This window comes from Delphinus delphis, chromosome 11 (assembly GCF_949987515.2).
Source record: "Delphinus delphis chromosome 11, mDelDel1.2, whole genome shotgun sequence".
Classification (NCBI taxonomy): Eukaryota; Metazoa; Chordata; class Mammalia; order Artiodactyla; family Delphinidae; genus Delphinus; species Delphinus delphis.
This window is the reverse complement of record NC_082693.1, coordinates 49,132,977-49,156,657: the sequence shown is the minus strand read 5'-3', so window position 1 is coordinate 49,156,657 and position 23,681 is coordinate 49,132,977. Positions and strand designations below refer to the sequence as shown.

Here is a 23,681-nt window from a genome sequence, read left to right as displayed (position 1 = left end):
TTTAATGGCAATTTCTCAGAAGTTCTATCCCACGTCAGAGAAAGACTCTATTTCTTCAATAGTGCAAAAGGGAAAACAGGAATAAGAATTCATATTCTAGAGCAGAAAAGTAATTAAAAATAGTATATACATCAACCCCACCACATTTCTGAATGAATATTCAGAAAATCCCTAGAATTTTATTATATGCCTTGAATTCATTGGCTCTAATTTCTTCTTCAAGAAGTAAACTCATTAAAAACAATAACATTACTCCTCTTATTACTGAAATATTGCTTTAAACTAATTGGATGCACATGCTGTAATTCCAAATCTTAAAATAACTCCTTCTACCAAGCCAATACTTTCAGAAGTTTTAAAATGTCAACAAAAATGTAAAAGATTAGAAAATGCACAAACTGAATTATACATAATTAAATTTACAAAATGAAATTAAATCAATACACACTTACTGAATGGCTACACAAAGATGAACAAGACAGGTTTGTCATCCTCAGGGAATTTGAATAAATAACATAAAATTCCAAGTCAAGAGAACTTTAAACTTATGTGTTTGGTATTTGTTTTCAAATGTACTACATCCATCAATTATTTTTTGACGTTAAGAATTGTAATAAAGACACAGAAATCTGAGTTTTAACATGTTTTTCAAAAGAAATTGTGAGAAAGTCATCCAGAATCACCTTTAAAAGTGTAAAACTAGTGTTAACATTAATTTTATCACTTAAATCCCCTTCTTTCTTCTCCCAAAACTCCCTTTATGGTATGGCAAATAAAGACTACCATTTACTACAGCATGCTCTGCAAAGTCCCTCGGTATGCCAGTATAAATCACTGATTTAGCACAGCTAAGAGAAGGCAAATATGACTGGCAAAGAACAGTGTTTTCAAAAAAGCTCCCCTGCCTTATTTCCTTGTTTTCTTGTTCATAAAGATTTTGAATCAAAACCAGAGACATAAAATTTCCATAACAATGTCACAAAACATTTTACATGAGTGATTAAAAGATGACAATAAAGCTCAAAAAATACTATTCTGAAGCAGTAAATATCCTGCTATATTCAATTCTGCCAGAATCAATGAAGTATGAGGCCATCCTTAACTCTGCAGAACATTCCAAATTATTAAATCTTGTTCAGGCAAATATAAGTTTTCAATACTAACAAGTGGCACTTATAATTTTTATTACATTAACTTGTGTTTCTCATTTGAGTATCACAATACTCATATAGAGTTTATAGGGTATGATTTGGACCAAGTAAAACAATAAGTAGGTGGTAAAACCAGAAACTGAAAATGTCTTCTAATCCCTGATTCACTATTCTTCCCACAACATTATGCTGCCACTCTTTAAGGTAAACAGCATTTGATGCAAATGGAAATTAAAAGAGTCAAAAGTGTCTAATAGAAACCAATTGCCTGAAGTCTTCAGATGAATGAAGAAAAACAATGTACTTTCATAGAGGCTCTGATGACAATGATTTTTAAGACACACCCATATTGCCAGAAAGAAAATCAGTGCCAATTACCTTTGCCAATTAAACTATGATACGATGCATTCTAATCACTTATACTTTTTCCTCACAATTTCATACTCTAGGCCAAGAAGGCCATTGTTATTTCTTATCTTTTTGATAATAGCCATTCTAACAGGTATAAGGTGATATCCTTATTGTGGTTTTGATTTGCATATCCCTGATGATTAATGATGTTGAGCATCTTTTCATGTATCTGTTGGCCATCTGTATATCTTCTTTGGAAAAAATGTCTATTTAGATCTTCTGTCCAATTTTTAATTGGATTGTTTGTTTAGGATGCCTCATTGCTTGAGAGTACTTCACTACTGTCTCTGAGATATTCTTCTAAGCTAATGACACCCATTCTGCAGGCTTTGATGGTGGTGCTTTTTTCGACCTTACCATAAGATGTTAACAGAAAGTTTTTGCACAACAACTAGGGTGACATTTCAAATAGCAATGAAACTTACATGATACCAACAATGCACCGTTAACTCAACTGATGTGACAGTATGAACAAGTTCACACATGCACTGAAAAAGACAACTACAACACTATCTGGCCCACAGTGATTCTAAGATGCCATTAATTGTAAAATGCATACCAATTTGGGGAATATTAACATGTGAAAAAACTGTGTATCTTAGAATGAATAAAATAAGGTGAGTTACACTGAAATATTGTATACATGTCAGTCACAGTTATCTGGATCTATCAAGCTGAGTTAAGCTAATAATAAAAGTAATTTTTAACTCTATTTTAATGTAAGTCAAAGGTACCCTTCTTACTTTTTTTTCTCCCAGTTTATATGAGAATATACTGGTCAAAGGAAATTTCTGTTATCCAGAATAGATGATGAAGAACAACCAAAAAATAAAACCTATTGATCTATTCTGTTTTTTGAAGCATAATGTGAAAAACGGAAACATATCTACCATATCTAGATCACAATGAAGTAATATAAAGATCGTTTTTTAGAAGTTTCTAATTATTTTTCTCTTCTGTTAAATGTCATAATGGTCCTAAGAAGAAGAAATTAACTCTACTCTTCTAACTGAGCAATTGCTGCTTTCTCTTTATAAACAATAATTTTAATTACATGCACTTAAAGGTCGCTTTACATAAAAAGCTTCCTACGGGTTTAGAGTTTAGAAACCACATTGAGGAAAAGGCTGTGCAGCAATATAAAGACATCTTGCCTTAACCATTTTTTAAAAAAATCATTCCATGGAAAAAAGAGGAAAAGGTCAACTCTTTTTAATCAAAACTTGGTGGGTGGGCGGTGGGGTGGGGAGAAAAAAAGTTTAATTTCTACCTAAGTCCCTTAAGAAGCACAACTCCTTTAACAGAATAACACTGTGTGTTTGATAAATATATTTTACTTCCAAATTTTATAACTGTGAGATCAAATGATGCACTTTCACACACCTGAAAGAGGTCCAGCAGGTCCCCATATCCTAGGGGTTTCCTTGCTCTGAGCAGTTTCACTGCAAAATTGCAGTTTTTATCCTGGAAAAAAAGAATTAAACTAGGATACCCTACTATGAATCACACTAATAGGGGTTAATAAAAGTTTTATTATAAATTTTAACAGTCATTAAATAACATATTATAATTGTGAAAGAAATAAAATGTGATGCAGACATGATTGCTACCCTCAAAACCCTTAAAATCTAGTTATGGGAAAGACTGATATTTCTAACAGTAAAAAAATTTTAATGGTTCAAAATGTCTGAAAATATTTTAAATGATTCAACATGAGGACAAATAAAAGTATGAGCAGCTTCATCTTAAAAGTACATTACAGGAAAAGGAAAAATGATGTTGGTACAATCGGTTAGTAATTTTGCAAAAGAAAAAAAAATCTAGGTCCTCATGTCACCCCATATATTATAAAGAAAAAATCAAACCATAGAAAAACTAGAAGACAATGAAAATGATTATCAACTATGTGGAAGGAGAAGGACTGCCTAAGTGGAGAGCAACAAATAAGAAAAATTAGTTAAATTATGTAAAAATTAAAAGCATCTAGATAAAAAATTAAAAGGTAAATGATGCAGAAAATATGATATAAACATGATGAGAAGTTAATATTTTTGCTATATAAATAGCTCAATTTGATAAAGAAAACACAAAAACTCCAAAAAAAAGTAATAATAAAAAGAAAATAATTTAATAATTCAGAAAAAATTGTTCAACATTAAAAAGAAATGTCAATTAAAATGAGAAGCCATTGCTTGTTCAATTACCAAAAAGATTTTTTAAAATAATTATCTGGCAAGGATGCTATAAAAATATACTCACATACTGTCAGTAAAGGCATAAACTTTTACCTTTTCAGAAAGCAGTATGATGACAAATTCTAAGAACATGTTCATGCCCTTTAATTTAATAATTTCATTTCTAGAAATGTATCTTAAAGAAATAATTCTAAATATTGAAACATGTCTAACATAAAGGAATTGTTAAATAAACTACAATCACTTGATGAAATATGGAACAATTTAAAAAATTAGAAAAGATGGCATCAAAAAAAGTATATATACGGGCTTCCCTGGTCGCGCAGTGGTTGACAGTCCGCCTGCCGATGCAGGGGACACGGGTTCGTGCCCCAGTCCGGGAGGATCCCACATGCCGCAGAGCGGCTGGGCCCGTGAGCCATGGCCGCTGAGCCTGCGTGTCCGGAGCCTGTGCTCCACGATGGGAGAGACCACAACAGTGAGAGGCCCGCATACCGCAAAAAAAAAAAAAAAAAAAAAGTATATATGATATAATATTATAAAAGGCAGGATACAAATTAAAACTGTTTAATGTTTTTTTAAAAAGGGGGGAAAACAATAAATAAGAACACATTATATGGCAGAGAAATCTCTCTGACCCATTAGGTCAGTTTGTGAGCAAGGCATTAAGTACAGCCCCCTGTATCTTCTATCCCAGATTATAGGAATAGTCTACCAACAGACCTCTGTCTTACTGATGATACGCTGAAATATACCTTTCACACTGCTGTCAGAGTAATGTACAGAGTATAAAAATATTCATATGAATGTGTCACCTTCCTGATTCAAACTCTTTCCATCAAGCTGCTCAGGAAGTTACACAATGGCAACAGTCGGATAGTGTATCCAAATAGATCGAACTGTTTTATACCGCATGTATTTAAGTAACTTCCCTTACTTACAGCTTCTACACCTTATTTGCCTGGCTAACTCCTTTTCAAGCATCAAGACTCAGCTTCAGACTCCCAGGTTGGGTTAGGAGCCTTCCCAATGTTCTCGTAACAAGCCTATCTATACTTCCATCTTGGCATTTACCATACAGCCTCAGAATTTTCTGTTTAGGGTCTGTCTCCTTCATTACTCTATTAACTGGCTGACATGAACTAAATATGACAAAATTCATGTACTCAAATAATCATAACATGAAAAATTAAAGAAAGGTAGAAAAATATACTAGAGGCAGAACTCAGAGACTTACTTGCATTTTGGAGTGACTCATTTATTAGCCTATATTTAAGGAGGGCTTACTATTTATTTCCCATGTAATGTGCTAACTACTAGCAATATAAGGGAGAATAAGATACTGATCCTGACCTCAGGAAGTATGTCATCTGGAAGGGAAAATTTCTGGCAAAGAACTCCAAAAAGTAAATGGAGGAGCAGGTAAGCTAAACAGAACGAATGGCACAAACATACTTTTCAAATATATTTCTTGTATTAACATATAGATTGCAGGTGAATTATATTACCCATCTTCGTATCTCCTCTAGTGATTCTTACATAATTATTTCTTTATTAAGAATATGTTATATGATATATTCTATAGATGTCTGCAAAATATCACAAGTATATGTACTGATAAAATATACTGAAAAAAAATCAACAAATTACCTTTTAATGTCAGAAAAAAAATTCCAAAGTATATTTACTCACTGCTACTTAAATTAGAGACCTTTTAGTAATAAGACTATGTAGATATGAAAAGGATGAGGGAAACTGTGAGGAAAGAAGAACACAAATCATACATAATGATTATCTATGTAAAAATTCTCTATGCATACTGACAGTAGATGAAAGCAGTCATAGGTGGATGTAACTGTTATGGTTTTCAGTTAGGGGTTAAATATACAATTTTAAAATATCACAACTTCATTGAGCTCCTTGTTTCAAATATTTATTAAAATAGCAGATTCTCTGTTTATGTAATTTCTGGGTAACACAAGCCTTCTCAGTCAATTTCAAGTATATTTATTGTAAGCTGGGATAATAAAAACAATTTGTAATATATGGCAGTCAAATGTAAGATTAAGGCACCTGGACTTCTAAATGAAAAACTTTATGTTGCTTGCTATCTCTCATTTGCAGTTTTATCTTTAAAGAAAAAGGCAATGTTGAGATAATGATCTGTATATTTGCATCGATGCTGACATTACCTGGCATAGCATTCCCACTTATGTCAGCATTCATGACAGCAGTGAAAACAAAGAAAAATAAACATTAAAGGAGGATGCTTAAAAGAAGGGGAGATGTAAAGCAAAGACTTATTCTGTAATGTAAATAAACTTTCCTTGGAAAATAAATCTAAGAAAACTAAAGTTGGTTAAAATCTATGCTAAGTACTGTTTAATCAGATTAGTCAATCCTAATTAAGGGTTCTGATTTTTATAGCAACCTTTTATATTTTCTGAATATGCAGAGATATCTGAGAATTCAGTATCTCATTTCATTTGAGACTCCTCAATTGTTTGATATCTTTAACATCCATTACAGCACAGAAGTAGTAATGTATAGTCTTTAGAACTACAGAGAAGTAAACACTTCTCAGGAAATAAAAAAGTTAACTAAGAATTTTTCTCGGTGTTAACTATACCTTGAATTAAGTACTTTAGAAATGACATATTGACAAATTTAAACTCTTTCCTTTTTCTTAGGAGCCTTTGATTTTTCAAGATGACAGTGGTCTAAAATCTACAAATTTTTACTTAGCAATTGCTATAAATACTTGGTTAAAATACTAGAAAAAAGTTTAAATGTTAATATAGCTCCTCAAGTACATGGTTGGATGCTATGGATATTATAGCATGAACTATTAATTGTATGTGCATAAAGATTTGTTCTAACTTGATTTAAATAAAGCTAACTGAATTAAAATGAAATTAATAGCCAGCTTATATATTAAACTCATACTGAGACAAAATTTTTCTTACTTGTCCTTAATATGAATTAGACACTTTACTTGGTACAGAACTCTGTAACAGACAGTGATTCTCTGAAGAAATCAGTCTTTTTAAAAATTCTATCAACTACAGACTTAATGAAATTTTCTATTATTGGAGATTAAGGACTTACCATGATATCAGCAATGACAGTAGCAAACGTAAATATTTGTAATGATATTCTAATATGATTGGACTATGATGTCTCCAACTTAAAAATACCCAGGCCCATAATTTATCTTGAAACATTAATTTCCTCATGGTAGCTAATCAACCCAACATGCATCTCCCAAACCCACTTGCCCATCCTCCCAATCCAACCATACATACCTGTGCCTTTACCCACCACTTCACTATACCCCTTTTCTCAACATGCACACAGAGCATTATCCAATGCTGTGAATAATGTTATAAAACTCTTTGGTGTTTTGTCAGAATATTCAAAATCAGAGAAGCTGTGAAAAACAGATGCAACTTAACAGGGCTAACCCTAAGCTGACAAGTGAAATCCACTCTCACCTGTCACCCCTAAACTGCCCCCTAAGTCTTCATTACATTTTGTAATACTGTTTGAAATTCCACCATTTAGGGATTTACTGGTATTCTTTTAAAAATGTAAAGAGACTTAAGAGAGTTAAAGAGATTCTTTACTATTTGGACTTTGTGTAAATTAACTTAATAGGACTGCTTTTCTCCTATAACTAGCTGAGACCAATAGCACTACTGGAATTGGAAATGCAGATTGAAGGATCAGCGAAGTAAGCAATGGTTAAATATAAACACTTGGGAGGGAGTACATAGTGTCAAAACCTCACGATACCGTGGCAGCACACTGCAGCAGGAAGAACATGGGCTCTGAACAGCCTGGGATTTGAATCTGATTCCACCACTTACCATGCGACCTTAGGCCAGTAACTTAAATCTCTTTGCATCTCAATTTGCTCTATTATTAAATAAGAGTATTTCCCCACAAGGTTGTCATATAAGAAAGAGTGGCCCAAATGCCTCACATGTAACAGATTCTCAAAAAATGCCAGTTTCCTTCTTTTCCATGTTCATTATTGAGGCAAGAAGAGAAACGCACCAAGGAAAAGAAAGAAGCAGACTGAGTATCAAAAGGGTGCCAGAGAGAAACTCTTGAAAATTCCTCCCTGAAAAGCGGGGTCAATCAAAAGAATGTTAAGAAAACACTTTTCTCTGTTTTTTCCCATTTTTTCTTCATGACCATGTTGTCTTAGTCTCAGGACTCAAAACTCATATAGTACTACTAAATTTTTAATGCTATATTATGACCTTATATTGTATTAAAGATAAAATAGGTCTTAGAAGGTGGTCTGAGAACCAATCTTCCATTCAATTCAACAAATATTAATCGAATGTCTCTTATGGGTAAGATGTATCTTAGGTGATTGATAAGAGGTGGAGGACAATACAAAGATGAGTAAGAAAGATCCTTTCCTTCAAGGAGTTAGTAGTTTTAAGTTTTCTGATTTCAGAGAATCGTACAGCATTCATCTCTGGGAAACCCAATTAGTTCATAAATTAGGGACTTTCACATGCTCTTTATTATCATGGATAGCATGTTGGGGCATAAGAAAGAGATGCTATAAAAAAAACTTATGGGTTTTAAGATTCTACTTTTACTATTAGTCAAATTTTCATTAATTGTTGAATTTTTAATGCAAAAAAATTACCTGCCAAAATTTCGGTGTTTCGTGCAGCTATTGTTTTAACTTTTATTATTCCTGATTCAGCAGCCTGCAAGAATAAAAATAATTAGAACATAAAACTTACTATTAACATGAATTATCTAGGGAAAAGAAATCATATATGATAAAATATCAAGCACAGAGTCAGTCACTATTATTTTTTTATTTTCCAAACTTCAGATACTAAAGCCTAGTAGTGAAACACACATTAAATGGAATAAAATGTGATTAATTTGATTATTCACATGTAAACTCTGCACTACAGCATGTTGCCTTTCTATGCCTTAAAATGCACCTGGAGGGCTTCCCTAGTGGTGCAGTGGTTGGGAGTCTGCCTGCCGATGCAGGGGACACGGGTTCGTGCCCCGGTCCGGGAAGATCCCACATGCCATGGAGCGGCTGGGCCCATGAGCCATGGCCGCTGAGCCTGCGCGTCCGGAGCCTGTGCTCCGCAACGGGAGAGGCCACAACAGTGAGAGGCCTGCGTACCGCAAAAAAAAAAAAAAAAGCACCTGGAATCCCTAGTCTCTCACATTTAAATCTTCAGAAAATAAAAAGTAATAAACAAAAACAAAGCCTAATGAAAAAAATTAGGTTTCTCTTTCCCATTTCACACTTCTCTCTCAACCATAAAAAAAATTTGCAAAACACTGCAAAATCAAGTAAAACTGCTTTGAATTAGGAGAATGAATAACTAAGAACTCTGTCACTACTTTTAGATTGCGTTTTTTTAAACACCCATTCAGTTTTCATAAGGTGTCTCAATCACTTCAACATAAGTATGTTGAGCTGGCAGTACTTGAAAGTCATATGGCATTTTACACTATGCCACAGAACTGTGGTGTTCAATATGGGAGTCATTTGGCTACATGTAGCTACTAAGCACTTTATATGTGGCTAGCCTGAATTGAGTTGTGTTCTAAGTATAAAAAATACATGAGATTTTGAAGACTTAGTATGAAAAAAAGAATGTAAACTATCCCTTAAATATTTACATTGATTAAATGTTGAAATGATAATATATACTGGATTATATATGTACTGGTTTGAATATACTGGGTTAAATATGATATATTATTAAATGTTTCTTTTTACTTTTTTAATGCAATTTAAAATTACATATATGGATTGCATATTCAGCCCACATTATACTTCTACTGGACACTGTTGACATAAAATATTGATATATAACATCCATTACAGAAACTCAGGACATTTTTACTATCAAAAAATATGCCTATTTTATACTGATCTCCATACCTCCAAAAATAATAAATACTCATATATGTTCAAGTTTTCCTATTAATTTGCTTGCTACTTGTTCATTGATTTTTATCTCCTACTGTTTACTAAGGGACAAGTGGTAGCAGGCTCTAAAGGTTTAAAAATAATTATGGAAGAACCCAGTGTCCTTTGGGTTATTAGGTTGAGGACCAGTGGATTAATGCATAAAACAAATAACACACTGTAGGCTATACGATGTATAGTAGACCTTTGTCATTTTGCTGGCTTCCAAGAACCTGAAGCCCTTGTCTGTGATCGGAGAACTCAACTTTATGAGTTTTGATGCAAGACAGAGCCTATCTTCCACTATTCAAAATTTAAAATGCCAGATACTTGTTTTCCCACATACCCTGGCAGCCTCCGATTATCCAAACAGGCACACCCGCCAGGAATTATGAATACGGAGGCTAGTGGCACAGAAAAGCAGAGACAAGATGGAATTCTGTCTGACAACAGCCACAGTGGAGCCAGCATCTAGTTTCCAAGGGCAGTGACGGCAGCAGAACCAGTGGTGGCATGGGGTGGCCAGCACAACCAGCAGTGCAATCTAAGGCACCCAGTCACTGTTCAGCAGAGACAACAGTAATGGTCTCACTGGCAATGAGTTTTGCTGTGGTTCTTAGCTGTTCAGCCTCCCTTCGTTCCTGTAATTTCTAAGGCTCACTCCATCCAGCCTTCTACCAATTCTGTGAGACCCTCAATGTTTTATCAGTAAACTTAATTTCTGCTTAAATCAGCCCGGGTCAGCTTTCATTGCTCACAGCTAAGAAGCCTAACGGATATACTACAACTCACTTCTACAACTTTAAGAGATGGAAATGTCCCATATTAAATGAACATAGCTACTAGCAGGAAAATATAGTCAAAATAAATTACTCCAGGGAAAAATTATTGAGTTTCTGATTATCTGGGGGCAGTGCATATTAGAAACACCAGGAGCTTTAAAAAAAGAAAAAAGCTTGATGCCCAGGTTGCAACCCATTTCAATTAAATCAGAATGACTGCCAGTGGGAGTCAAGCACTGGTATTTTTAAAAATCTTCAGGTGATTCCAATATGCAGCAAAATTTAAGAGGCTACTGTAATAACATAAGCAAAAGATGATGCTGGATAGGCCTGAGGTGATAGTGACTGAGATGGTAAACGAGTGGTCAGATTCTGGATACACTATGAAGATGTACAAACCACAACAAATTTACTACTATAAAAGTTCAGTAACACCGAAATTATTATGTATACTTTGTTATGCTCATACACCATCTCAAACTCTCTTAGGTAATTTTCTTACTGAGCCAACTGAAATTAATCTGTGGTCACTGAGCTTTCTTCCATCATCATTTTCAAATGTTCAAACTCTCCCCCTCCTTACTAAGGCCCTATGTACCCTGCATATGCTCAATTCAGTATTTCATTCTATTTCAGGATCAACAGAGACTGATCAAACTAAACCATCATAAATCCCAATGTAATCTGTCCTAACTTCCTGAATTCTAGTCAGTTTCCAAAATCAGCAGTGTAGCATAGTGGATGCTAGATGCAGGTAAAGGATTTCAAATTTGCCAGACACTATTTTGATTTCCTCAGATAAATAAGAATTGACCCATGTATGAATCATAAACAAGTTATGAAAAATATATATTTAACAAATATTTTTATATGTACACACAATAAGGAAAATAATGAGTGCTTTTTCCTTAAGTAGTTCCAAAGTAACAAGTGTTTTAAAAGATATATAACCAGTATTTTCATTAAAAGACTCAAGAAATCACCAAAAGGACTATTTGTTACCTCAGATATAATTAGAACTATCTCACAGCTCCTAATTTTTTACATCCAACTTTCTATTGTCAAACTTTGAAACTGAACGATCTTATTCTCATAGGTACCCTGTGTTACTGGAAAGTTCCACTATCAATGTTTATTGACAACAGTTGTATATCACCGTCCCCCTAGTCACTGCAGTGCTACTTCATACCTCAGCCTAGCCTACATCTTTAAGTGTCCTGTATAAATGCAAGTATTTAGCCCAGATTTCCTTCTATTTATCAGAGACTGTCTGTGTGAAGAAGAGTCTTTAACTTCTTGCTTTAAAAGCAACCCCTACTCTGATTAGATACTTATATATCCATAGGGGAACTACTCAATTTTTTTAATATAAATTTTATTTGTTTTATTTTTGGCTGTGTTGGGTCTTCGTTCCTGTGCACAGGCTTTTCTCTGGTTGTGGCGAGCAGGGGTTAGTTACTCTTTGTTGCGGTGCACACGCTTCTCATTGCGGTAGCTTCTCTTGTTGCAGAGAATAGACTCTAGGCATGCAGGTTTCAGTAGTTGTGGCATGCGGGCTCAGTAGTTGTGGCTCGTGGGCTCTAGAGCACAAGCTCAGTAGTTGTGGTGCATGGGCTTAGTTGCTCCGCGGTATGTGGGATCTTCCCAGACCAGGGCTTGAACCCGTGTCCCCTGCATTGGCAGGCGGATTCTTAACCACTGCGCCACCAGAGAAGCCCCTCAATTGTAAATATAGTTATTTTTTTCCTGAATTGGCCCTTATGGAAAAAAAAAAGTGTCAGTTCTGTAGACTTGAATAGGGATGATATAAGTTACAGTGGGTAACCTAAAATCTCTATTCCTGAGGGCAATCTATGAGTTGGGAAACAAAACCAAAAGTATTAAATATACTGCAGCATTTAATATTTGTTAACCTTAAAATTAATGTCTCTCAAGAAATATTTTTTTTCTCTTTCTCAAAATTCTTTGCTTACCCAAATAGACACACCCACCAGGAACTCTGAATATGGAAGCTAGCAGTATAGAAAAGCAGAGACAAGAGAGAATGCTGCCTCCTCTTTCAAGAGCACACAGAATATTCTTGGCCTCACTTCTCAATAAACTATTCCTGAGCAATCTCAATCCTATGGTTTCAATTACTTTCTAAAGGCTGAAGAATCCTAAATTATATTCCTGTCCCTTAACTGTCTCCTAAACTATAGGATTTATTAACCTATATATTTTAAAGGCACCTTAAATTCCAAATATTCAAAACGGATGCTATTATCTCTCACACACACCCCCAACTTCCACCTCAGCCCCAGAAAAACCTATTTCTTCTTCCTATAATCTTTATTTTTCCGAACAGCAGCAGCACCCATCCAGTCACTGACCAGACACCTGGGGCTTCTCCCTCATCCCACAAATGTAATCACCCACAAAGGCTATGTAGCGAACATCTCTTATACTCTTTTTTCTTCTCAAATGCCACTTCTACACCTTAGTTCAAACTTCTCATTATCAACCTAAACTAAGAGATTTCTCTACTTCAAATCTTGTCCTCCACCCATTCACTGTCTCAAGTCTTCAACGGTCCCCCAGAACCCACCTCTACTAGTGTTTCTCAAAACTGAGTAGTGTAAGGACATCTTTTAAAAGTTAAAAAAAAAAAAAATCTCATGGACCTATCCAGTCAGTGACAAATTTAAGTATTTATAAATAAAATTAGGAATAAACTCCTTATTTTTATAGCTCTTAAATTATAAAGCCAACACATTCACAATAAAGTGAACACTAAGGTAATGTGACAAATAAAGCTTTGCTGAAATTAAAGCACTGCTAACAACATGAAGATAGTGCAGGTTTTTCTGATTTTGGCACTCCTGTAGTACCATGAGCAGTGACAGAAGTAATTTTTTCCACCACCTTCTTTCTATGGCAAGTATCAAAAAGCCCTTCCATCTTTGTGGGCTGTCTATGGTTTGTACCTATGGTTGATCCCATTCCTCCTATGACATGTCTGTTTCTCTACTCTAGCTGTAAGCCCCATGAGGATAAGAAATATATTTCATTCATCTCCCCATATTACTAATGCCTATCACAGTGCCTAGCATACAGGGGCTATGTAATGAACATTTCTAAATAAACAAATGAAAAGTTCTAAACAGAGGGAGGGACTTTACTGCCCACTCACTGAAAAATAAAAATATGGTGGAAATTTGATCCAGAGATTGACAAAATGTCATCAGGACTGCAGTTTCATTTCTCTACCATTCTCTTGGTTCTGTCCTGTTCCCTGGGTAGGTTCATCCTCAGGCTGCTCCCAATCTTGGCAATAAAATTAGTTCCAGCCATTCTACACCTCACAACTTCATATGACACTATCCAGAAAGAGAGAAAAGGTCTCTTCCAGTAGCTCTTGAGGAAGAGAGAGGAAGCTTTCCCTTTCCAGGATCACTCACTGGCATTATGTGACTTGGGCAGAAATAGAGGTGCGGATAGGGAGGGTTAAATTAGATTAAACTAATCAAGGTATCCTGGAGCAAGGAATGAGATTAATTCACCTAAATTCAAAGGGTTGAAAATGAAGGACGAGTGCAGCCTACCACTGAAAGAAGTAAGAGGGAATGAATGCTAGGAAGGGAGTTAGCAAATGTCCACTACTAGAACCACATACAAATTTACAATAATAATAATACGCTTCTCTTCACCAAAGCTTCTATGTTGTATTTTAAAAAACAAAACAAAAACATATTTACTTTTTATAACATCTATGAGAGTAGAGCCTCAAAATTAAAACAAATTTACCAAAGTTCCAAATTAATTATTCACAGGATGTAGCATGAAACAAGAGCTAAAGAAGAAATGTGAAATTCAAGTTAATGGCAAGTTAAGGAGAATAATGTACTCAAAAGATACTAGGGAGGTATGAAGCTGCCTGTAGACTTACGATTTCAGATGTCAGGTAAAATCAAAAGACCTAAAGTCAAGTCCTCACTTGGGAATACCTAATAGATCTAGAACACTCCCTAGAGGACAATATCCTCATTAAACAATTACTACATTGAAACCAATAAACTTTTCTTCTGTTACATGTAATTAGCCTAAAATCCCAAAGCTCTGAAAAATATATACCTATATGGCATCCTATTCAAAACCTCTGAACTAAAAAATAGAAACAAAACAAACAAAGAGAAACCTCTGGCTTGGGGGCTTCCCTGGTGGCGCAGTGGTTGAGAGTCCACCTTACGATGCAGGGGACGCGGGTTCACGCCCTGGTCGGGGAGGATCCCACATGCTGCAGAGCGGTTGGGCCCGTGAGCCATGGCCACTGAGCCTGTGCGTCCGGAGCCTGTGCTCCGCAACGGGCGAGGCCACAACAGTCAGAAGCCCGCGTACCGCAAAAACAACAAAAAAAACCCTCTGGCTTCTAGGAAACAAATTTCCTTTAAGATACATATCAAATGAAAGACTGAAGTGCCGATTACATGTGGATAGCTAAAGATATATATGTGGTACCCCTACATATATGGTATCCCTTTTTTTTCCTTCTTTAAAAATTTAATCTCCTACAAGTATCTAATTAGCACCTCTCAGAAATACAAATGCTTTGAACTATGATGCACAGAAGGACAAACAAAGATGCAAAACTGACCCTTAAGGAGAAATTTAGAAAAGAAATACCATAGCAGAAGGTAAAACATAAGAGTTATAAGGGTGCTCGCTTCGGCAGCACATACACCAAAATTGGAACGATACAGAGAAGATTAGCATGGCCCCTGCACAAGGGTGACACGCAAATTCGTGAAGCGTTCCATATTTTTAAAGATGTTAAAAAAAAGAGTTATAAGGAAATAACTTATAAAGTAAGCTTAAATGAAAGTTAAGAAAGCAGAGGAAAACATATTAGCTTGAAAAGTCTGGGCAGGAGCTGCAACTGTTCTTGCCCCAGCACCAGCTAGTACATGGCACACAGCCGGTGTTCAAAAATTATCTCAGGAGCAAATGAATGAATATATGAATGAGTGAATTAGGGAAGAAATGAGGACATTATCTGTAAAGTTGGTTCATTCAGGCAACAAATAAATAAGCAACATGGGTTAAATTAAAGGTAGAATTTTAGCTATAAAAAAATGGAAGGAGGTGATTCCAGGACAGCAAAAGGAACCTCAAAAGCCACAGCATGGAAGAGGGAAGGAGTATTTGGAAACGGGCATATCTGGCATATGAAGAGAATATGGGCATATTTGGAGAATGAATAGCAGGCAATAGAGTTTGGCTGAATTATAAACACATTTGAGGAAAAACTGAGGGTGATGAAAGGTTGGGAAGATCAATAAGGTCTGAAATGCTATGCTGAGGAGTTCCTAAGTACAGAGTAGCCACTGAGAGTTTCTGACCTGTTCAGGTACATTGTTCCGGTGGTAACATACAGAGTGGTCTTTTGTGCCATTAATGCACATCAAAGCTCAGTCATAAGATTGAAACCTGGAGCTAGAATAATAGCTAAGAAAATAGAAAAGAGGTGAGATATGTTAGAAATTACAGAGCTGGAAGGAACATCTGACAATGAATACAACATAAAGAGAGTTGAGGGAGAGAAGACAGCCACATATAACTAAGGTAAGCAACAGTGATAAATACCATTAACAGAACAAGTGAAATGTGGGGACAGGACAAGTTTTAGAAAAGTAAGTTCAATTACCAGAAGTTCTATCTGAAGTATGTGAAAGATACTCTGGTAGATGTGTTTAACAGACAGCTGGAAATACAGGTCTAAGCTCAGTAAAGAGAGCAGCGTTAATGAAGTAGACTTAGAAGTCATCAGCACTGTAGTAAGGCCAAAAGCAATGGGAGTAGATGAGAGTGCAAAGGAGATGAGCACAGATAAAGAAGAGGTCTCAAGACAGAACTTGGGATACACCTATATGTAAAGAAAACGAGAAGGAATACTGAAAGAGGAAGGAGAAATAGGAAAGTAGAATGTTACAAAAGTCAAAATGAGAATGACGAATAGCAACAAATAGCCATGTTGCGATAGAGTCAATGGATGCAACATTCCTAACCTAGTGGAAAGACAGTATTTTACGCAACTCTTGAGTTAACTTCAAGAAGATAAAGGCAGGTTCTCATTGATTTTTGTATTTCCTGCCATGATTTACACTTAAGAAACTAACTTCTATTAAATGATAAGAGTAATAGCAAAACCCTCTATTTTCTACATGGTTAAAAATAAGCTACACTTCTATAAAAGAAAAAAGGAGGAAAATATTTTCATTTCTGGAGACTGTCTTCCTTTTTGGTTTATTAGCCTGAAACAATGTCTTTTCTTTCTTCTATGTCACCAAAGCACAATGCTAAGAAGATAATACATTCTTTTTTGACTAAACTATGTTTTCATTGTCCTTTGCTCTCTATTCATTTTCATGAAAGTAAAAATACAATGGTCAAAATCTTAGTAAAAAAATAAGCTATGTATGCTTTACACTTTAACAATAAATTTCAGTGGCTATGGTACTAACTTTCATAAATATATAAAACACGCTAGAGACTAATCAAAAGCTTTTTAAAAAGCTCTCATTGTAAAATGCTCTTAGAATACTGCAATAAGCTTGTAAAATTTTCCTAGATGTCCTAGTGAAAATGTTACTGCTTATATTACTCTTGAAGTTAACATCTAAAATATTTATCAGAAGAAGATGAATTTAATAGACCCTAGGAATCTAATGTACCTTTTCTGGAATAAAGTCAACAGCAGCATAAAAAAAAAGAGTAGAGTCAAAATCTAAGATCACTAGCATGTCTACATAACTATGTAAAATTGCATTATACAGGAAAGTAAGTCTTGACCAAAATAATTTATAACTCCTTACCACACTTGTCATACTGCTCTGACTAGTGCTGACAAGTTTTTTGAATAAATTGTGAAAACTTATTTCAGTGTATAAAACATGGATTTATTATTTATGCTGAGGGAAAGAACACAACTGGCTGTATCATGAGCAAACTTCTCTGACCAACGTCAACAGGAAGAAAACTATAGTACGTTATAGGATACTAAACAAAAACAGCTCCTAATTAAGCATGTATACATGATCCAGCCCTCATTCTTCACTGTCATAAGGTCCTGAAAATGAGATCTTCACCCTAGCAGAAGAGCCAGCTGACTTGGGCCTCAGTCCCCAAATAGCTGGTTGAAGGGAAAATCCTGTCATGGTAAGTAGAGGGCATCTCTCTCACCAAGGGTCCCCGCTCATCCAGCTAATGCATAAAAACAACAGACACTGAGGAACTCTACCACAGGAATCTTTGCTTTTATAGGCAAAAATCCCTGCCAACCAAAACTTAAATGTATAAGAAGAAACAAAGTACATACCTGGGAAGACTACTTGTGCTTTATTATATACACCCTTACTGATTCCACTTCATTTAAAAAGAGAGAGAAAAAAACCCATCCTCAATCCTAATTCTGACCACCTCAAGTCAAATGATCTTCATTCCCTTTCCTCTTCTATCACCCACTCCCTGGACTTCATCATCCTCTAGTGCAGCACCACTTGGCAATGTGAAATCCAATATCTCCACTTTTGTCCCTTTTGTCCTTATCCTTCTAGCTCTCTCACTCCCCAATACCACTGTTCTTGGATTAAAGTGTTCCAATTCAATTAAATTGCTGCTAGTCCCTTAACCTTTCCATCTTGCAATCAATCAAAGTTGTCTTGGATTGCCTTCTTTGGGAATCCAACCTAGATCTCATGATCCATCATCATTTCAACCACCTTTCCTGTGAAGACTCTTAAGTGTTCCAAGTCAATTTCTCCTTCACTTCTACAAAGTGATCCACTGCTCCCCTCAAACTTCCTATCACTATTTTCACCACAAACTACTCCTAGCAACAAGCTTGTTTCCTATCTTACCAAGAAAACAGAGGCCATAGGTCAAACTGTCCACAAATTCCTATCCCTCCATTATGCCCCTCGTTCAAATTTATTACATTCAAATCCATTTTTTTTCTTTTACCCTCCTTCTGTCAAAAGATAATGTGTCCCTTCTCAGATTGAAAGCCAGTTCATACACTTAAGCCCCTGAAACTCCAGCTTTCTCAAGGACCTTGCTCTAGCCAAGTATTCCCTTTCTCTCCCATATCCCTAACCTTAGTCACCCCAGCTGCCTCTTTCCCTTTAATGCTGTTATTTCCCAAAGTTCCTCCTGATATTCTCATTCTATACACTCTTCCTGGGCCATTTTATCTACTCCTGTGGTTTCTACTAACATGTATAACTGACACGCCTAAATCTAAAATTCTAGACTTCCCTCTTAAGTACCAAACCATCATTTTCAAACACCTACTGATCATTTCCACTTGGATGTCACACATAAACCTTAAACTTAATATTCATGACTACTCATTTTCTCCAAAAACATTTTTTCCTCTTAGTGATTTACCCAGTTTCCCAAGCCAGAAACCCGGGAGGTATCACAGATTTCGCTTTCTACATTATGAAAAGGTCACTGTGCCCTGGTAATTTTACCTGCTAAATCTCTCTAATCCATACTCTCTCTTTCACCCATGTCTACCACAATGCAAGCCACTTTCTGTCTACCCCTACTGCTACCTCAGTGCAGACAATCATCTCTATAAAATTTGCTCTCTATGCCTCAATCTCAATCCCCTCTAATTCTTCCCTTCAGTACTGTTACTGTAATGTTACTGAATATAAATTTGATATTACTCCCTCTCTTAAAAAGCCTTAATGGCTTCCAATCACCTTCAGCATGCAATTTCTTTTACGTGGAATACAAACATGTGCTATTTCCTCTGCCTAGAATGACCCCCTTCTTCTCTTGGCTGGCTTCTACTCATCCTATAAAGACTCAGCTCAGGAATTACAAACTCGCTCTGACCACACTTCTAGGCTCAATTAGATCCCCCTCATCTGTTTCCACAGAGTAGTGCCTGCAAACAGAAATGACCAAAAAGGTTTTATTCGTTAAATACATAAAACCTCAGAGTTTCCTGCCTCTGCAGGCCACTGAATATCAATTACACCAAAGTGATTTTACAAAGTTTTAAAGTAATTTTTAAGACAATGAAAAAAACTTTTCATACAAATATTCCAGAACAAATTAGCTAGTACGCCTACACTAAAAAAAAAGCTTCCCTGGTGGCGCAGTGGTTGAGAATCCACCTGCCAATGAAGGTAACATGGGTTCGAGCCCTGGTCCAGAAAGATCCCACATGCCATGGAGCAACTAAGCCCATGTGCCACAACTACTGAGCCTGCACGCTACAGCCCACAAGCCACAACTACTGAGCCTGCGTGCCACAACTACTGAAGCCCACACGCCTAGACCCCGTGTTCCGCAACAAGAGAAGCCACCACAATGAAGCCCGTGCACCACAGTGAGGAGTAGCCTCCGCTCGCGGCAATTGGAGAAAGCCTGCACGCAGCAACAAAGACCCAACGCAGCCAAAAATAAATAATAAAATAAATAAATTTATTAAAGAAAGAAAGAGAGAGAGAAAGAAAGAGAGATAGATAAAGAAAGAAAGAGAAAGAAAGTTATACTGCTGAAGCATGAAAATTCATATTTAAGGAAAATAAGGAGAAAAAAGAGGAAGGACTATTGCTGTTATTATTTAATTACTATATTATAAAATGACAAAATGATATTATAGCCACTATAAAAACAACTTAATATGCAAATTGTTTTGTAAATGAAAACAATTAAGTTGGAGAAAACTGTAGAAAATCCAAAGATAAGTAATAAGTATCAGTAAGTAAGACATTATCCTTTATCAACACTCTTTTCTTCTGTTTTTGTAACAGATTTGAAATCTTAAAAAATCCAGCTTATTATTAATTAAGAAAAATATTAAAGCCAAGCACTATGGCCAAAAAGGTAGAAATTATTAAAACTTAAAGACTAAACATAGAATGTCTCACTTCATTCTACCTTGTTTATAAAGTAATGGAGAGGGACTTCTCTGGTGGCACAGTGGTTAAGAATCCGCCTGCCAATGCAGGGGACATGGGTTCAAGCCCTGGTCCGGGAACATCCCACACGTCGCTGAGCAACTAAGACCGTGCACCAAAACTACCGAGCCTGCGCTCTAGAGCCCATGAGTCACAACTACTGAAGCTCGCGCGCCTAGAGCCTGTGCTCCGCAACAAGAGAAGCCACTGCTTGCCGCAACTAGAGAAAGCCTTCACACAGCAAAGAAGACCCAACGCAGCTAAAAAAAAAAAAAAAGTAATGGGGAAGGAGACAACCATTCCAAAGCACATATGCAGTTAGCACTGTATTGTATTAAGTTCTTGAGTAGGCTTTTAAGTAGTTCAAAATGACTATTTTGCGATAATGTTTGTGAAGATACTGGGAGAATGTTAACCAGCAAATCAGTATACAGATGGAAAAGCTTCTTATACATAGAAAGGCTTTGCCTTAGGGTCTACCAAGCATACCTCTCCCCTGACCCCCACCCTCCTAAAAAATAAATACTACTAAAAACTTACCAGTTCTTTTAAGAACAAAAGTCAAAATACAGCACTGCTATCAAATTACCAGGGAAAATTTAATTCAACCAAAATATTTCTTGAAAGTCAAGCCTCTCTCCTAAAAAAACATCACTATTAGGCTAATGACTTCATTCTTGTTTTACACTTGTGACACAGTCAAGGTTTTTTTTTTCAATTCCTAAAGGACTGCCCTAAGCATATTAAAAGTGCCACTGGTTAAGAAGTCAAAGTTCTTATATCCAACAAATTCTTGTGGAGCCTGTACTATACACAAAATTATGTATCAGAGATAATCACACCAAAAGTTACTTTTGCCATAACCTAGAAGACTAGGTGCAATTACTAAATACCTCTTTAGCTAAGGTTCAAGTAAAAAACGCTAATGAGCTTTATTGAAAGTTCCTAGATTAGAAAGGGACTGAGTTTTAGAACTTTGTAAATTAGCTGTTTGGAGCTCTGAATGCATTTTCCAATAGAAATAATGTAATAAATGGCAATTAAATCCGCAAGCCAGCCCACAAAAGCCTATGATACAGAGGAATCACAATTTTTATATGGATTATAAGAACTGGGAATAGCCGGTTCTATAAATTATTGTTAAAATTACAAAACAGGATTTGAAATTTTCTAATTTCCTTACAATTAGAACAGCCTATTTCTTTAAAATTATTTAAAATGGCCAAATTGTTTTTTGTGTGTTTTTTGGCCAAATTCTGTAAAATACTTTTTATAACTTTGAACAGATCATATAGAGAAAATAATGAAAATCGATATCACAACAAACTACTGACTGAAATAAAACTTATAATAGTCATCTTTCCAAAAGTGGCACATCTGGTTTCCATCATTGGGTAGGTAATATTTTCTTACTTTATTAAAAAAAATACTAGATGGAGTTTGTTGAAGAATGATGAGACTAAAGCACTTACAGAAAAGTTACGGTTCCTTAGAAGTCTAAAATTCAAACTTTATTGGGTAAGTTCTAATTATGAAATTGCAGGTACTCCAAACTACATTAAATAGGAAGAAATATAAAATAATTGCTTTTACAAAAATGTCACTGAAATATCTTATTTCAGAAACGTGAAAAGAAATTGAGTAGCATCTTTAAAAAGTTTAAGAGAAATAAAATGGCATCTTAAGATAAAAAGCCAATAGAGACTAAATGTTAATAATTTCAATTCAGGAACTATTTGGAGAATTTAATTTGTATATATTATTAACTTGAGCCTGTTTAATAATACGCTTTTTCCCTCTTAAGACTTTCTCATCATAATGTAATAAACCCACTATTTAACCCTCTTTTACATCAGAAAGAAAACTGAAGCTCAAAGAGGTTAAGTAAGATGTCTTTCTGTTTTGCTAGCACTTAAATTCAGGTGTATTCTATTTGACTCTAAGCCCAAACTTCTCAGTACAGTATTGCTCATAACAAGGCTTAAATGATTCCTGTGGCTCTTCACTGTTTGTCCTAAGTCAGGTGTCTCTAGATAATTGAATACTTCATGAGATTGGTAAGAGTTAAGCTGCATGACCCATGACAAAGAAGGAAAGCTACTTCCAATTGAGCGATATATACTATAAACGCAAAGGGGCACAGACTGTACAACAACTATGATTATTAGTTTTTAGAAGCAACGAACATAAGTTTCTGAATCCTGCCGTGACCAATTTAGTGTTTGAAAACGGCCAGAAAAGGGGAGGGTACCATACACCTAGCTGAATTCGCTGAATCGGCTCAAGCCGCGAACTTCGTTCCTAAATCTGGTGGACAGGACGGTAGAGAAAATGAAAGCGCCTCACACTCGCCAAAGCAAACTATAAAAACGCTTGTGGAAAAAACCACCGGTTCGTACATGTGGAAAGGTGGAGGGCCAAAGGGGAATCAGACAGGGCTGGAGGATGCAAGTGAAGGACGGGGTCTAACAGGACCGGCTATGCTCACCGTGCCTTCTCCCGAAGTCGCCCGAAGCTTACCTCCTTGACAGGTGGGAATTTCTTCTTGCATTCCAGGGACAGGGCCCGTAAGTCGCTCTGCATATTCTCCAGCAGCTTCTTAACCGCCTCGGGGCTGTTGGTGCCAGACATGATCCACCAAGCTCCGTGCCAATTTCTGAGCGGCGCAAACGAACTCCGGCACCTGTCAGCTCCGTGGGGCGACAGGCAGCTCCTTCCAGGAGCCTCCGGCCCTTGGGCTGTCCGCCTCTAGGGCTCCGCGGGGGCTCGGCCCAGCCTGGGCAGCGAGCCCGAGCGCCCCCGACAGCCTCCTCGCAACTCCCCCGGCTCTTATCCGAGGGGCCCCCGCAGTCGCCCCGCCCCGCTAGCCTCCGCCGGCTTTGGCAGAGGAGCCCACAAGGTGGGCAAGTCCCTCCCGCTGACGCAGGCTGGGCCACACCGGTTGTCACCAGCCAAGCTGGTGAGAAGCTTCAGCGCTGTCTCCCCGGACCTCCCAGACTCCCCGACGCCATTAGCCGAGTCGCCCACAATTCCGAGCGCGGCCGGGACACGTCAGCTGCACTTCCGGGCACCGCGGCCACCGCCTCCGCCGCGGCCAACCCGGGCGGCGAGCCTCAGGCAAGGCGTGGCCAGGGGCGTGGTCACGCTCCGGGCAGGCCCGGATCAGGCCCGGGGCGCTTCCCGGGGTCCCCGCTCCCGGCCTCCGAGCCGGCTTG

The 23,681-nt window shown here is 36.8% G+C and overlaps 1 protein-coding gene and 1 non-coding gene across 4 annotated transcripts in view; one reads left to right on the top strand and one right to left on the bottom strand.

The window, feature by feature from the left end:
- Nucleotides 1-23,474, bottom strand: part of MON2 (MON2 homolog, regulator of endosome-to-Golgi trafficking) — a 122,255-nt gene extending 98,781 nt beyond the window's left edge. For 2 of the 3 annotated variants that reach the window (XM_060025142.1, XM_060025143.1), the window contains exons 1-2: nt 22,987-23,474; nt 8,427-8,490 (exon numbers count right to left, since the gene is read on the bottom strand). In XM_060025142.1, coding sequence (XP_059881125.1) covers nt 8,427-8,490; nt 22,987-23,097 — 175 coding nt within the window. In that variant the 5' untranslated portion in view covers nt 23,098-23,474. Of the gene's footprint in view, nt 1-2,945; nt 3,027-8,426; nt 8,491-22,986 lie in introns of those variants that run through there. The other variant, XM_060025144.2, reaches the window with a different exon arrangement.
- Nucleotides 15,206-15,312, top strand: LOC132434659 (U6 spliceosomal RNA). Its single transcript, XR_009521375.1, has one exon. It is a non-coding gene; the product is annotated as a U6 spliceosomal RNA (small nuclear RNA).
- Nucleotides 23,475-23,681: the final 207 nt, after the last annotated feature.